A 17,854-nucleotide genomic window follows, 5' to 3' on the forward strand; every position below is an offset into this window, starting at 1 on the left:
AATAACTAAATGCAATATGGAATTATAAAAATCTCTAAAACGCATTTCTGATAGCTTGAATATAGATCATACATTAAATGTATTATGTTATTGTTGACTGTGTCAGATTTATAATGTGGTAATCTAGGAGAATGGCTTGTTCTCCAGTTACATGATCTGAAGCATTTATGAGTGAAATATTAACGATTTTCTGAAATTACTTTCAAACTGAGAGAGAAAGAGAATGAGAGATGGAAAATATAATAGAGGTAAAACAAATGTGGTAAACTCTTTAAACTGGTGAACCTAAGCAGGGGCTCGTTGAACCATTCTGCCGACTTTCTGTAGATTTGAAATTTTTCTAAATAAAAACTTTGGCGAAAATTTAATTAAAGGACTCACAATAGGAGCAAATACAGGCAAATCATCTTTTGCAAAAGAGTAGCCTGACCTCTCATAGCAACATAAATTAGACATATTAGAATTACTTCCTGAAAATGAATACCATTTATTTAGTACATATTACACATTTTCTCAATATATTTTAAACTAGATGGCAATAACTTTTTAGACATAAATTTGTTTTAAATTCCAATAGTAACAAAATGCTATAATGGTTTCCTGATGCTTTAGATTGGATTCAAACCAGAAAAAAAAACATTATCCTATTAAAATAACAATGAGATACAAATAAATATATGTACTTATAAATTTCTCCAATTTTAATTTTTAACTGATTTTAGAATATTCAGGTTCTTGGTATTTTACCAATTATTCCACAAATATGATCCAATTAGATAAGAAAAAGTGTTTGATCTTATTAAAATACTATATTATAGAAAACATTTGTTAAAAATGTCAAAATTAGTCATTACTTTGGATTTAACAATGACATTAAGAATATTTCATGCCACACATTTTAGTAAAGCCTTTCCTTGTAACTGGAAGGGCTTGCAAAATTATTCAAGAATTTTTGCCACTTTAAAATTCATTACTGCTGTTATCATTGTAAAAACAATGCTACTCACAATGCAAATGAATCCCATTTGGAATTTGCCTATGGAAAAAAGCTTATCATTCTTAATAGATATTTTTAATTTCATAAATGACACACTTAAGAAATCACTAAATATTTTAATTTCACTCTCCTGGAACACATGAAATAAAATTTTGTAGCACAGGACCCACAATTTACTCTACCAGCTTCTTCCAAAACCTTTACAGATTTCTGAGTAGATTTGTTTCAACATTTGAAGTTTTTACTATTTGAATAAATAGCAAATCTAATCAGCCCTTATTTTGCTAAGATTTAGGTTCATTTATGCTATTTTCATTATAATTAGCATATGATCAATTATACTCTAGATGAAAAATTATTTTCCCTTATTCTGTTCTACAGCTAAGTAGTGAACTAAAAGAAATTTAAAATAGGCAGAAAAGTGTGTTTAAGTTTCCTGACAAGCAGTTTCAGAGTTCAGCTGGATGTGTTCTGTCAAAATATGCATAAATTTCCAAGATATTCAACACAACAGCCCAGCTCATCGGTAGCTGTATACCATTGCCCTTTTCTTTCTTCGGAAATGAAGATAATTTTATGCAGGAATTTACCAATCTACAAAAATTTACACAACGCTCAGCAATAACCAGTAATTATCGTCGGATAATGTAAGGCGCTTTTGAAGAACATAACTTTGATAGGATAGGGCTTACAGCTTTACCAATTTATCTTTAGCTGTCCTGTCATTGGTGCTTAAAAGGTTAAGACTTTATTTGTGAAAACATAGAGAGATAGTGGGGAATCATGTTGTCTACAGCTTCATAAATCTTGCTTAAGATCCTTTTCAATTACCATCCATTTCTCCTTTAAAAAGGGACAAAAAAAATAGAGGAGTGGAAGCAGGTCAGGGCAGTGTGCGACAATGACAGTGTGATGGGCTTGAGCCCCCCGTGGCGTTTCCATCTGCTATCATTAAGGTGACTACTCAGACATGAACAAATCCCTCTTGCTGTGCTGACAGGCAGACTTCAAGAACTATGACAAGGCATTAAGACAGAAAGTCAGAGAAAGAGAGAGAGAGAGATGTCATATTCCATAAACAATACCGCCTCACAAAAACACCCCTGAAATTTTATTGGAATTCAAAATTTTTTAAAATTTCATAAAGGATGCTACTTGGCTTCTCAACTCTTCTTTTAAATTAGCTCACAATTAGCTCACCCTGGAAAGATTGAGGACAGAGAAAAAAATGCCTCCTTCCTACCTGTATGCTTTACCATAAGAGACCCAAATTTTTTGCTCACTCTTCAGCAAAAGTGGATTCTTAATTTCTTGACCATGCTCATCAAAAAGCCGGATTGAAGAAATACTGAGGCCTGGTGGATTGATGGAAGAACCTTGAAGCCTTTGATGAATCTGGAAAAGTAACTGGTGGGGGTGTGGGGAGGGATGAAGAAAAAGAAATAACCTAAAATGTGAACATCTGTGATAAACTGTCTCTACTCTGTAACAAATGAAGGCCAAACAAATAATAATTAAATTCACATGGAATGTTAAAAGGAATGTGAAATGACGGCAATGTTTAGCTCAGTGTAAAGTAACAAAATGAGCATGGGCTTTTAACCAGCAGGGGGTGCCACAGGCTTGTGATTGAGCTCTGACCCTTTGGCACGAGGACTGAAAGCAGATGTGACAGTCTTAGAGAAAAAGCATTTAGCTTCTACACACGGTAACAGTCCTCTTGATAAGGGTTATGCTTTTCTTGTCTCAGCTACACGTTTTGTTAGGGGCCTTCCAGACCCTGTTCAAGGTTTACAATCGCCAATCTCCCTGTCCCTAACTAACCTCAGGTAGCTAATGGTAGAACAATTCACTATGCATGGGATTGCAAAAATAAATATGACTTTCAGCCTAAGCTGATTCACGTGGAACCCTCCCTGGATGCATCTTAATTACAAGCCCCGAAAAACAACTGTGAGCATCCTCAGTACTGCGTGTTTTCGAGTAGTGAATAAGACATCATTGGAGTGTGAAGTATGAAAAGCTTCATTTAATATTTTAAATAATAGCATTGTCAGTATTTGCTTCTATCTTATATTTAGAGTCTCTGAATTATGGAGATATTTCTGATTTAGGGCATACTTCAAATATAAAGTCAATCTAACAGAACTGTGCTGCATATGGCGTTTTAAGAGACGTTTTTCGTTATCCTCCATCACCTTTGTTTCAGTGTTGCGGCCTCTGCTCTTGCCCACTCTGTACCCCACCCTATCCATCCATCACTCCTTTCTTCCCCCAACCTGCTGTCATGAGCTTCCTTTTCATCTCTCCTTTGTCAGTTCTTGTGTCTCTCTGTTTCTTGTTTCTCTGCAATCCCTGCAGGAATGTTAATATAGTTGTGATATTCCTAGCTGTGGTTCAGCCGCCCCCCCCCCTTATTGTTGCTCTATTAATTCTCACTGAAGGTATATTGATTAGTGCTAAATGCTGAGGCTCGGAGGAAAGCAGGGGAAGTTGCTGGCCTACTACCATACATCTCAGGGGTCTCACTGCTCTGCTCTGAACTCTTGACTGAGTAAAATATTTCCTTTGACCAGAAATAGTATTTATAGAATGCTTAAGAATCAGGCTTAGTCCTTATTGGAGATAAACAATAGTATCTCTAACTTCAGTGTTTTCATTAGCTCCTTGGCCAGATTTTTTGTCTTGAACATCAGAAAGGCTGAAAATAATGGCACATGTTTTCATGTCATTAAAGTTAATACTTCTCAGCCAGCTAGCCAAATAAATTGAATTAAAAATCATAATTACTATGCTTTTTATGTGTATACATGTGTATAATAGGCTGAGGTGCTAGAATAGTAAAAGTCTGTTTTGTTTGGATTTTTTCCACTGAAAGTGCAAACATATTTTAAAAATCAATGGATTGTATTTCTAAAGATTTATGTCTATTTCTGTGTATCTCAGACCTTGAGCTTATTTTTGTTGCTTTGCAACAAAATAATTTCCTATTATTTCAGGAAACATAATGCTGATCATTTTTTAAATCACAGGGATTTTGCTTTATAGGCATCACCTTTTGTAAAGGGGAAAGATACAGAAGATTTAAGGCCTGACCTGGGAAAGAAATGTGTGTACAAAGGACAGGGATGTGAGGTAGATACAGAATGTGAGCGCCTGACCACTTAACCAAGTTCATGTCCACGGGAGTTGCATTGCAATCTCTATTTTCTCAACTTGGTGACAGACTGCATTTTAGGTGTTCAAAGAGCATTCAACAGCCTAAAGGAGGTGAGGGCCCAAGCCTTTCCTCTGTAGGTCATTGGTTAGGGCTTGGCTGTGGTAACCAAAAATTGTGATAATCTTCACCCATTATCGGTAAAGCTATCATCACCAGGACTTTATAGGATAAGAATTTGTTCAGCAACTTGAGAAGAGTGTGAAACATCTTAGGCTAGGGATTGAGACACGTGTCCACACAAGGGAGCAGTTGTCCTTAGTTGCCACAAGAGCTCTCTCAAAAAGCTATATAATGTGCCTGATTAAAGTTCCCCCCCACCAGATTTACTTGCATATAGAAGCAAAGTGTCAGTGTCTGTACATCAATATAAAAAGTTTCTACAAACTAGCATCTTCTTATATAAGATACTGTAAACACCATCTCCTATTTTAACATGAGCCAAAAAGTAAAATATTCTGATATAAAAAAGAGGGAAGATAGGTGAAAAATTCTAGGAAGTTTTTTATATCACATAAACCAGGGATGTGGCATTAAAATGAAACCAGCCAAGGCTCCGGATCCTTCTCTATAATCAAAGTAGCATTTCCTTGTCTCTTCTGGGAATAGCTAATTGATCCAATGAGAGCCTCCCAATTTATATACAACTTCTTTGATTGGCTGTAAAGCCAGGTAATGGATACCACGAGGAGAGGTAAGTCTGTGGGTGCTGAACTAAAGTGAGAGGAGAAAGAAGCAAGTTCTGAACAAAGGCAAGGCAACAGAGCCCAAAACACTGATGTGCACTCGGGCGCATAACCCCAATTTGTAAACAACAGGGTGTTCAGTGTCCTTTTATGCAAGACAAAGACCCAAAATAAAGACCCTGAACATGCTGGTTCTGCCTGGGAAACATCCTAATTGTCCGGAAAATAGAAAAAGGTAAGAGTGCCGAAGATAAACCAGCTGGACAGGCTCCCAGTGAGAGTGGGAGAAGACCAAGGCTACGTGTCACTCACGCAGGGTCTGTGGCTTAGAAATACTCCAGATCCAGAACATAACCTCACTGAATATCATATCACTTCTTTTTAAAGTACAAACAAGAGAAAAATCCTGATGTATCAAAACCAGGGCCTACTGTAGACAAATTTCCAAATACAAGCATAATGAAGGTTAGGATACAGCTACCTTACTATTAGGTAAGGGTCTAGGAGTTAATACTACAATAAAGCTGAGAGCCTAAGGAATTCAGAAGTCAATCTTTAGAATATCAGCCTTTATAGATCAGGCAAAGATTGGTCTTTTGTAAAAAACCTTTAAGATAGATCATTCCTTCCATCCCTCCCTCCCTCCTTCCTTCTCTTCCTTCTTTCTCTTTCTTTCTTTCCTTTAAAAAAAAAAAAAAGAAGAAACCTTTAGATATAACTGTCTAAATTAACTTGAAATAATGTGAAAGACACCTATAGCTATAAACAAATTGCCAGTAAACTCACTCTTTCCATCATATCGCCAGTTTGAGCTGGGCTATTAGACTTCAAATCCTTTTTACTGATACAAACAGAGATCTCTCCACTGTTTTTACCATTTTCAAATACCTGAAAAATAAACATTCAAAAATAAAAATAAAAATAGACTCACAGACATACAAATATTTATACATATATAAATCTAGGCAGCTCTTTCTTTGCATGGTACTGAGTTAACTGAGAGCTGTGCATACGGGAACCAGGCACAGCAGAGACTGACTGTATGAGCTCATGCAAGTATGGAAATCCACAGCACTAAAAGAATAACATAAAGAACAGCTCCTGTTTCTCCTTTTGGTCTCAGTGTCCAATTTGATGGGCCTCCCCTACAATCTTAAAGTAGAATCAAATGAAGACATTCAAGGAAGAATGACCACAGCAGATGATTAAATGAGCAAGCATCAGAAAAAAAGTCAGGTAGCCACCAATTAACTAGTTAATCTCATTCTTCCTGAATAACACAAAGCTACAAATAATGTGAGCAATACTTGGTTTATATTTAAAATATATCTGTGTTCAGCTCATCTTTTGGCTCACTAAAAGGAAATTCAATCTGACAGATTTATTGCATAACAGTATGATGAAAGTCATCCATTTTAAGTGCATATATCTAACAAGTTGTTGAGAACAGAGATAAAATTCATAAGATTGTATTATGCAACACTTGTTGGAAAAAAAAAATGCTGGCAAATGTTCTGGTCAAAAGGATCCGAATAAACCAGTTCTGACAGGACGGCTTCACTAGAGTGAACACCACCCCTCTGACCACGCTGGGAATCCATGTGGGGTGTGCCATTCACAAAGCAAGAAAGGAAGCAGGCTGAGAGAGAGGGCTGATGAATAATTTAAACCCTTGCTTTTTATTTTTATTCTCAAAAGTTCTTTTCTTCCCTTTCTGATATGCCCATCACATGGGCATAACCATTTGATTTATGTCTAGTACTATTTACAGAGAAGATAATTTGGGAGAATAACTTACTTAAAAATGAAGAAAACGATCTTTTCTTTTTATTTTTGAGACAGTTTAAATGTATTTAATTAGTCTTAACCTGGTTGTGCAAGTAATGTAAGTTTTAATAATCCTTCTTTAGCCTTGATGCAAAAAAAATAAAATTGAAAAGAGAGCAGTAATATTAAGAAGTGTAGCTTTCGTCCCACTCAGTGATGTTCACTGAGCTACTGATAGTGTTATGGAGACACTACAGATCTTTGGTGCACTGATATTGCAAACCCTCCATTCTCTTTTCCTGACTGAGATTAGTTTTAACCACTTTTCCAAGTAAAGATCCACAATTATGAGCAAGAAGTCTCTGTTCTTTTGTTAAAAACCTTGTTAACCCAACTTTTGCCTGCAAATTCATGGAAAATAAAGTGGGAGGAGAATCTGACCATCCAATAATCAATTCTGGGCCCTACTGTGGAACAAAACAACAGAGAAATTTAGCAACGAAGGTCACAATCCTAGGGCACGTATTCTGCAAGGTTAGTGCTGACAAAAATCTCAGTTTGGAGAACTTATTGATGTTCCTTTGTCAAGACTTGCTAGACATGGAGTCAGAGTGCAGCAAATGATATTCTAGAAAATAGCATTGCAAGTGCTAACTGCCAAACTGAGAAAGCGGAGAGGTCTTGGTCAACACCTAACACCTTCATTAGCTGACTGCTTTCTTCACTACCGATAATAAGATTTCCCTTCTACGTCCAGAAAAGTGTCCTCAAAAATAAATAAATAAGAATTGGCTATGACCTCTAGAAATCCTACAAGAGCATAAAAAATAGGTTTTATCGCTAACTGAAAGGAGGCTTGCTTCTCACTAGTCATTCCTAAAATATGTTTTTGCTTTGTGTCCATGAAAATAAAAATTCTCCAAATGAAAATCTTCTAAGACTCTCTTTTTCTTAAGGCCAAGCTCTAGTTTCTTACTTCCATATTATATCTGTTTTTTCAAATTCAATTCCTATACATATTTCTTCCTCCTTTAGATGATGAGTTTTTAAAGTGTCTAATGTCTAATGTTTAAACAATGATAGCTCTCTAAGCAGAGAATGCCTACAATTGACTAGGTATGGGAAAATAAAACCAGTTTCCCTTTATTGTCCTATTGCCTGATCCTTATCTTAAGAAATGTGGCTGCTCTGTTGGCTTCCCAGTGGCTCTCGGCAGGGCCTTACCGCCCTAAAGCTCTAAAGTTAAATTCTTTCCCTTGGAGTGGGATGATGTGAAAAACCAGCTGAGGTAGCTTTGGGTCCCAAGAAGCGAGGTAAATGAACCTAAAAAATATTGTTACAGATCCTCTTGAAATACAGGGCAGCTAATGACCACTGAAAAACACCTAGGAATAAGAACTTACTTATATGCCCTTGGTTATACAAAGTACAAATTTTTAAGGGGGCGTTTGTTTTTTCCATATATATCACAGTCTTTTAATTTTCCTCCTGTCAACGTTTAGTTATCTTAAACTAAATTAAATTAGATTCATACCAAAGTTTCATTGTAAGGTTGGTAATTAGTTCAGTCATTCAAGAAATATTTATTTAGTGCCAAGCACTGTTTAGATGCTTAACAGGCATAAGTGAACTAAGATTCCTGTTTCTAAGGTGCTTACCCTCTGCTGGATTACAGAGAGGGACAGACAATAAACAAGAAACAGAACAAGTGAGTAAATCATGTAGTGTGTTCAGGGTATACCGGATCTTGTGAAACCTGAAGATTATACAATTTAGTGGGCCTTCTTTAATATAAAGAAAGCAAAACTAAAAATGTGAAACTAGATATGAAACATTCATTTAGAATAAGAAAAAGAAATCACAGCTTCCACATTTGAAAGAACTCACATACGGCAAACACATTAAATATTCAGAAAAGTCACAAACTAATTTCATTATGCAAAGCTTTTTTTTTAATTAAAAAAGCACTTTTTACTGCACTGTCTTTGATCGCCCTTTTATATGGTAATTCTGTAACATTTTCTATAAAAAGAACAGAAAGATAATTTGATTTTACCTCTAGCATGGTTAATCAAAAAAAAATTGATTAGAAAAGTTTCGTTTGATTTCCCAACTTTATTGGTTATTTCATAAAAATGTTTAGAATTGATGCCAAATTTGGGAAAACCTCAATCAGATTTCTTTAAAATATGAGCTGTAAAATGTAGGGTTTTCTACAAATTAGTTGTCTCTGTTAATTTCATGCCATGTTTTTCTTCAGCTGCCCATCCATGTCCTTTTGGTGCCAGGCAATCTAGTACCCGGTCATAAGGCAATATACTATGTGGCCAGCAGATATTAACTGTCTTCCCAGAAGCAATTCTTACACAAAAAAAATGGCTAGCACTAAATAAACTATACAGAGAAGTGACTGCAAAACTCTAATTACATTCCGCTGTACCCAAAGAAAACATATTCCTAATTTTACAGCCACAGGGACTAAGTAGGGAGGAGGGCCTGAAGCTTAAGTTTCATTAGCTACACACTAAATGCACCTCTGAGTAGCTAAGAAGATGGAAAGTATATAAAAGAGAAAAAAATAGGTAGGGCAGGGGATCTAGGCCTAGCATGAGTGTGATGGTCAACCTATGAACTGGGTGATCAGGACAAGCCTCAAAGAGAGGAAAGATTTGAGCAAAGATTTGGAGGTAAGAGAGTTAGCAGGGAGAGCACTGCAAGCCGAGGGAGTCACTGGGGCAAAGGAGCCAAACAGGAACATGTCCAGTATGCACCAGGAACTGTAAGGAAGCTCGTGCAAATGCAACAGCGGAAGTAAATATGAAATCAGAGGAATAGGGGTGGACAGTGAAGTGGGGAATCACTGCCACATTTGAACAGAGTAGTAGTGAATGGATTTGACTTTTTTTTTTTGAGACACGGTCTCACCATGTTGCCCAAGCTGGTCTCAAATTCTTGGGCTCAAGCAATTCTCCTGCCTCAGCTTCCAAAAGTGGTGGGATTATAGGTGTAAGCCACCATGTCCTGCCCTGACTTACATTTTTAAAAAGATCATTATGGCTGCTATCCTTAGAGTAGACTGTAGGGGACAAAGACAACCTGAAGGGGGAATGACAATGTCTCAAAACAATGGATGTGGTGAGAAATGGTTGGTTTCTGTTGTCTATTCAGAGCAATGTTGTCCACGTCTGGGTTTATGAATAGGTCTGGGAAATAAATAAGTAGAGTTCCTTTACATAGGCTAATATTTCTGAAACATGATGTCTGCATTGATGGATGTAAATAAAGCAATGTAAATATAGCTGTTAATATGGAGTATCTGTGAAATATATCAATGTAAATATAACTGTTAATATGGAATATAAAACTGACAACAAATTACTAAGAAAACTGTATTTATTGCAAAGATTTTACAGAGACAGTGACCAAAACTTAAACTATATAGGGAAATCTGACCCTTCCTGGTAGTTATGAGCCAATGTGGCTCTTTGATGAATTTGCCTGGCATTACTCACGACATCTATTTAAGAACTTGTGTAAGACCTAGTTCAGTACCATTATCTAGCCTTTAATGCTATAGGTCTGGTTAAGAGCTAGCTGTGGGGGAACAGCAGGTTCCCAAACTCTCCATAACCACTGGGCAGACCACCCAGGAAGCTCTTCTGTGCGTGAGCAGAAGGCCAAACACCTAAGTCAAAATGCCTCCGGATGCAATGCTGTCAAGAGGCAATAATAGAAAAATGACACCACAGTGTGTTGCCAGAAGTTGGTTGTCCGTACAGTAACAGGATTTACTGCTAGAGGTCTGGTGAAGAAAAGGAATATAAAATAGCTACACTAAATTAGCTGGCATACTTCAGGTGAATATAATTAAACACGCTGAACTAGGGTTAATTTACATGCTATCTTGGATTGGGGTCCCCTGGAACCATACTCTAAGATCAAGATTTGCCTGCAGGAAGTTTTCTGGGAGCACTCTCAGGTGCAACACTAATGAGAGAGTGAGGGAAGCAGGATGCCCCAGGGAGGTAAACTGAGATGCAGTTGCAACAGAGGCCTCTAGTGGGAGATGTAGAGCTGGGATGGTTCATCATCCTTGTCTAGCATTGAGGCAAGAGAGCCATATCTTTACACCTGTGCCCTAGCCAAATATTTGCTGCTGCCAGCGTGGGGTCATAATCTTAGGAGAAGCAGCTCCTTTACATTGACGACAATTGTCCAAGAAGGATGCAGCTGTGGCAATGCGGGGGCGTGGGGGGTATCTCAGTCCTGAAGACCAGGCCTGGGCAGTGTGGCGCAGCATCCACTACACACGTGCATGGTAATTCACAGTGCAAGACACACTGTCATGTGCATGAACTCATTCAGTCCTGGAAGCAACTGGATTTTACAGATGACTCTCAGAAAGGTTAAGTGACTTCCCCAGGGCAGAACTACCCATAAGGGCCAGGGAAATCTTTAGAAATCAAGTCCCATGATCTTTTTAATTACCCTTATTCCAATAAATGAAACAGTATGGAAAATTTTCAAAACACAGAAAAGAATTTTACAATAGACTTTTTATCTAAGTCAAAGAACACAAAAATTAAGTTAAAATGCTTCTTATATAAAAAGCAAATGAGTCATGAAAAAAACTTTATCCAATTAGAATTCAAAGTTACCTTTGAAAATAGAAAGTCAACTCTAACTGAATTAATATTATGTATACCTTATCAAATAAATGTACTGCTACTTTTTTCATTTTTATAGACTTCCAAGATTTTTTTTAGAATATCCATATTTTCTATATTTTCTCAAATGTATAATATAAATCAAACAGTAAACATAATATAGTATAAATCAAACAGTAAACATGTCTAACACTAATATTTAGTTAAAGTATGATGATCACAAAACAAATATCAAAACTATGGGACTCTGGCAACAAAATTGCAAAATATATTTGTATATGTATACTATATGCTATATAAGAAAAGGTGTTTTAATGTCTTCAAACAGTATTTAATAAGTAAAGAGCCACTAAACTTTGTCCCAGGAAATGAAAATGTACAAGTTATAACAAATTGTATAATTGTTAATTTCATCGGTCTAAATGGTACCTGGACAAAGAAAAAATCAAATAATATATTTTTTATCCTATAAAATGTGTATTTAAGAAAATAATGTTTTTAAGAAAATTTTAAATGTCCACTGTAAGTTAATAGCACAGCCCACCATTTCTAAGTATGATGAGTAGGCGGCTTGCCTGCAGGGTCAGATTTTAGGAATTGGTCAGAACACTCTAGTCTCAAAATATCTCTCCCACTAAATTTCAGCTACAGATTCACTCCTATGTATGAGAGGTAAAGATATTAAACCTTACTAGTTATTGATCCTTTAAGGCTGTGATTTTCTGGGGGATTGGCAGGCAAGAGTGGTTCCAAGTGGGAGATCAGACCTGACGAGTGAGTCTATAGGGGCAGCCACCGTCCTAGATTCATACAGAATGGATACTACTTGTGTCTATTTTACATAGTAGATTCCAAGAAAGAACTTTGATCTAAGAAAAAAATTTTCAAAAACTATTATTTTAGCTTTGAAAGAAAGTATGGCATTACTTGCCCTGAAGAGCAAGTTTTGAAGAAAGGGTGGTAATAAGAGCCTGGGGTACTTGATAGCTTGAATTGGGGGGTTAGGAGTGGAGGAATTGCCAAGGGAGGCTGAGGATGGGGAAGACTGAATCTTGGGCTTCACAGTGGCCCTGGGAGTAGGCTTGCATTTCTTCCCTTTAAGCATTTAAAAATCTAAAGATACATTTCATTAATTCATTTTAGCATTTATTTTAAAAGGAGTTTTTCTCCCACCGATATTTCTGTGTCTACTGACAAAGTAAACTTTCCAAAATAAGGCATCTGGTTCTGCAAAATTTTTTTCTTTGTATCCAATTACAGTTCTAAGTTCAATGTTTAAAACTATCTCGAAGACGGTGACAAGGTAAATTTGCTTGCCTGTCATGTCCTAAGCCAAGTAATTTCAATAAGTCCTTTATAAATGAGAACACCTCAAGGAGAAATGGAATAAGGATTTCACTTTATGTAAATTAATTTAGTGTCTAAAATTATATTTAATTGGGATTAAAATAGCTGGTGTGTGGGTGCTCTCAGTAGCTGAGGTAAATATAGGTTTTTGGAGATTTCTAGGCTCAAAGTATTTATTTTCATAGAAAGCCAGGGGAGGGGGGCTGTTTTTGTTCATTAGTTTTTGAGACAGAGTCTTGCTCTGTCACTTGGGCTAAAGTACCACGGTTTCAGCCTGGCTCACGGCAACCTCAAACTCCTGATCTCAAGTAATCCTCTTGCCTCAGCCTCCTGAGTAGCTGGAACTACAGGTAGGTACCACCACACCTAGATAATTTTTCTATTTTTAGTAGAAATGGAGTCTTGCTTTTGCTCAGGCTGGTCTTGAACTCCTGATCTCAAGTGATTGTCCTACCTCGACCTGGTAGAGTGCTAGGCATTCTATGAGCATTTTTTAATGAGAAAATCATCATCACATGCCCTCTGAATTCTATTTTACTATGAGAAATGAACATTAAAGGATTAATATAAGCCAAATCATCAGATTTCCACAATTTTTCAGCCTTAGAGATCATACTCTCTCACCTTTTGATTGAATATATGTTTTAATGCTATTCAGTTTCTTTTTTATATGCCTATAATTTCCCTTAATACAAATGATTTCCTGTCTATAGTAACACATTTTTTTAAAATAGTCCATTTTTAATCACAAAACATTATGGAAACTGTAGGTAGGAACTTAATAGGTATAAATGCATGACTTCATTCGAACCTACTAGAAAATGTGCGTTCATTTAAGTTCAAATGAAGAATTTATGCTTGATATGTTCATGATGAATCAGGCTAACATAGATGTCAGTGGGTAATCCAGGGGACGGGAACATATGTAGGAAGGGAATCTCAGCAACTTGAGCATATCAAACACTCTGTGAAAAAGCTAATTGAGAGGTAAAAACAAATTAACTGCTATGGAGAAGGACAGTCTCCCTGAGCGAGAGTGTGTGCCTGCAACAGCAAGGTTCAGTGGTTGCATTTAGTCTGAATAACTGCTGGGCTGGTAATAAAGCTCTGGCCTGTGGACTTTCCCTGCTGACTGCCCACCTGGCAATTCTCCGGGCACCTTCTAGGATGTCAGGACTGCACAGGGAAAGCCTGTCTCATTACAACAGGCGCTGCATGGGAGCTAATGCCCAGACCAATTGCTCTTCCCTGATTTTGATACAGACGCAGTTTTTCTTTTCAGCAGATCTAGGAAGGGAAGATTGTAACTTCCTGCACACAGAGATTTACACCTGGCTGCAGATGCCTGTCAGAAAATAGGCTGGTGTGAACACACTGGCTTTCCCCTCCCCCAAAAAAAGTCACAAGAAGGAAGAGGATGTGGAGGAAGACACAAGATGGGAAAAAGCACTGGAAAGCAGAGTAGGTGAGAGGTTTGAGTGCTAAATAGCTTCCCATGATATGGTGGAAGGCATTCAGAAGGTCTCAGTTTTATCTTTAAAATGGGCAGCCCAGCGTTCACCTACTATGGTAACATCTACATGTGAGAATTGATTCTCTCCTTCACATTTTGTGCAATCTTTAGCAAATATTCTTGAATTCATGGCAAAGTTGAATATTCTATATGCTACTCTAGTCACAATTCCTTTTCCAATGAATGTTAAGACAGCATATTTTACTCTTTGTATGTAGAGTAAATCTTAAATGTGTTTTCCCACCGTTTACTCAAATAATAACTGAAATAACAGAGCAGCCCAGGGGTTATAAATACATATTTGAGAAAAGTGGATAAATGGGAAAGACAAATATCAAAGAACGTACAGTGGAAATAAGAACACAACGTGAACAGTGAAGACGCCACAAAAAAAAAAAAAAATCTTGCTACAAATGTATGGAGAGCTTACCTCAGTTATCTCCTTTAGTCATTTAATTACTTCAGATTCCTATACATATATTTTATTTTTATTTAGGAGACAGGGTCTCACTCTGTTGTCCAGACTATAGTATAACCATAGCTCATTGCCATCTTGAATTCTTAGGCTCAAGTAATCCCTCTGCCTCAGCCTCCTGAGCAGCTGGGGCTACAGTCATGCACCATCATGCTCAGCTATATTGCCCAGGCTGTTCTCAAACTTCTGCAAGCTTCCTGCCTCAACTTTCCAAAGTGCTGAGATTATAGGCATAAGCCACTGCACCCAACCTCAATATTAAATATTTAAATAAGCTTTCTATTAATTAAAATGAATAACTAGAAGAACTTTAGCCTTTTTTTTAAGTGATCACAGACTAGAATGCAAATCTCACCTGGTTTCATGGTGCTCTTATGCCATTGCTAGGGCAAATTTAAGTATTCAAGGCATAGAAATGGCTGGGAAAGTATTATGAATAAAAGCACCTTTTTCTGTTATCAACCAAATTAGCCCATTTCCTAAACAGATATAGACCTGTAAATATAAAATAATGGAATTATAGTAAAAAACTATTCAGCCGCAGTGTATGTATATAAAGTTAATGAAGATTAAACTTCTGATCCCTTATTTGCTTCAGGTCCTATGAGTTCTGTAAGTGCCAGAGGTAGGGAGGGGAAGCTAGATATTAATTAGAAAGTATTTCTATGTAAGCATTTCTAATAAGCTATCTAAAAAAGGTCTTAGAAAAAAGCACCTGAATCTCCAAAGCTCCATTACTTTGCTGTGATTTACTTTCTCATTCTACATAAATATTTCAGGTCTAATTTTAAAGAGAGCCACCCCTTCCCCCTACGCCCCCAAATCATCTCCCAAGTTTTACAAGTTCTAGGCCCCACAGAACCTGGATCTGCCTCTACTGTCAGCAAATGGAAGACAATCCTCAGAGCATCATTGACCAATTGTGTGTGAATAGCACTAATTCCGTGAAAGAACATTCCTGTATTCATCTTTCTCTTGTCCCCATGCTTTCTTCCACCTACTCACACATCACACACTCTTGCTCATCAATTCTCTGTCACAATCACCCACCTTCCTACTAGTTTTTCTACCCACCATTCCCTACAGATTTGCTAATGGCCTTTCCTACCCATCCTTTCTTCCCTTCTCTCCCAGGGAGATTCTAGCATTTCTGATAGCATCTCCATGGGGATGAAGAGGAGGAGGAGTTGCCGGAAAAAACAGGACAAGGAAGGCAGAAGTCACTGAGCCATGGCTATAGCAGATGTTCTCATGGGGACGGGGGTGGTGGCAGTGACAGGGAACGTAAGGAATATAAGAGGAGGCCTGAAATAGTAAGAAATGGCTCTAAAACCTTATTGCCTAAAGGGCTGCATAGATTATGGTGCACATTAAGTATAACTGTTGAAGGCGAAAAGAAGAAGAAATCCTATCAATCTAAAAGGTGTGATGTAATGGCAAGCAAAGAACCAGAATACAAAAGGTGCACTGAATATCTGGGGCATGTGACAGGATACGGAAATGATGTGCGCAAGTCAGAAACATCACGTAGCAACAGTACAATTACAGATTATATTTTTCCTGAAATTCCTCAAATATTGTTATATTGTACTTAAAAAAAAAAAGGAAATTTACCATAGCAGGTATAAGTATCTACACTTGGACTATTCTCGGACCTTTATCTTGTATGTCCATATGAACTTGACATTGTATTATGTCATTTGATTACAAAATGGGACTGACACAATAAGGAACACAGAAATAATGTATCCTTTTAAGAGATGATCTTCTAATGTTGAGACTGAACCAAAAGCTTCTATGAGGTATTTTAAAATAATCAATGAAAGATGTGGTGAGGAAGAAGTTCAGTGGCAAGGTGAAGAACACCATATACAACATGCAGAAGCACGCTTTTTGAATCACACCCTGCCTCCAGCCCCTAGTTGAGAACCACTGATCTGAAAGATGATGATGGCTACAATGTATTATTTTGGTTTTTGAAGCTGAGTTGATATAAGTCATAGAATATAAAAGATTAGAATGATAATCATCCCCATTCATTTTTTTACCAGCCACTTTTCTACAATCAAAATGAATAGAAAAAGGGAAAAATAAGTTTTTCTAGAGCCATGCTTTTTAGTTATAAGTGGAAACTGTATTTCTTTATTGATAAGTCATCTAATCCTCTGAAATAGTGATGCCACAAGGTAGGATAAAATTGTTTATAACCAGAGAAGCCGTGGCCCTTGCCCAAGTGAGTCAGAGGGAACTGAGTTAGAGATGGTACTCAAATGAAGGTCTGCACCTCACGGGAATTCAGAGGTTAGCTAGGCAACTGATAAAAAACCGATTCTGGAATTAATGTAAGATTCCACATTGGGACCTTCAGCTGGAATTAGCAAGATCTCCCCAGCCAAGAGGGAATACAGAATCAGCACCACCCATATCACCAATTCTAAGAGATTTTAATTCTGAACATTTAGGGCATACTTTGCCAACCAAGTTTTGTCTCTACCATCTGGCTAGTTCAGGCATAAGAGCTGGTTTTAAAAACTACAGATTTCAGTTTCCTTTCCCTTAGTGCAAATGCCTATGTCCAACTATGGGAGGTGGGGTGTGGAGGAATATATTACCACAAATAATGCATAATAATTTATTTGCAATATTACATCTAACTTGATCTGAGAAACATGTAAGTCAATTTGGCCTTCCACCACCAACTTCCCTTTCTAGCCTAACCTCTGGGAAAAGTAGTCCTATGTACCTCCCTGACCTCTCCTCACCCACTGGCCACAAGGAGTATGAGTACGTAGTCAAGACTAGACTGACCCAAATAGTTTCTGTCTTTAAATGATTTGAACCAAGAGACACAAAAACGCTAATTGAATAACGATGGCTATTTAAACCTAAAGGTCAGGGCTAGGAGCCATAATTTTCCTACATGTGTATATGAAGAAGTAAAAAGAGAAAGCTAGTTTGAGGAAAGAAAAAAGAAATGAAAAAAATCTCACAGAGAGATGAACAGATGTGTGATCATGGGGCTTTAAGAAAAAAAGATAGGGAAAAGTAGTGACTTTCATGTGAAACTACTATTATTTCCTGGTGTTCATTTCTGTAAGATATTCTTATGTTTTTAACAAATCCTCTTTTTGAGATAGCTTGAGAAAGTCTGTGTTTCAGGTAATAAGAAAATTTTCATGTAAACC

The 17,854-nt window shown here is 37.1% G+C and overlaps 1 protein-coding gene across 1 annotated transcript in view; it reads right to left on the reverse strand.

Moving 5' to 3' along the window:
• LOC100953497 overlaps positions 1-17,854 on the reverse strand; it is a 250,344-nt gene that overhangs the window by 219,108 nt on the left and 13,382 nt on the right. The window contains exons 4-5 of the mRNA XM_023510042.1: positions 5,687-5,788; positions 2,241-2,404 (exon numbers count right to left, since the gene is read on the reverse strand). Of these exons, the coding sequence (XP_023365810.1) occupies positions 2,241-2,404; positions 5,687-5,788 (266 nt within the window). The remainder of the gene's footprint in view (positions 1-2,240; positions 2,405-5,686; positions 5,789-17,854) is intronic.

This window comes from Otolemur garnettii, unplaced genomic scaffold (assembly GCF_000181295.1).
Source record: "Otolemur garnettii isolate 467f Iridium unplaced genomic scaffold, OtoGar3 scaffold00001, whole genome shotgun sequence".
Lineage (NCBI taxonomy): Eukaryota > Metazoa > Chordata > Mammalia > Primates > Galagidae > Otolemur > Otolemur garnettii.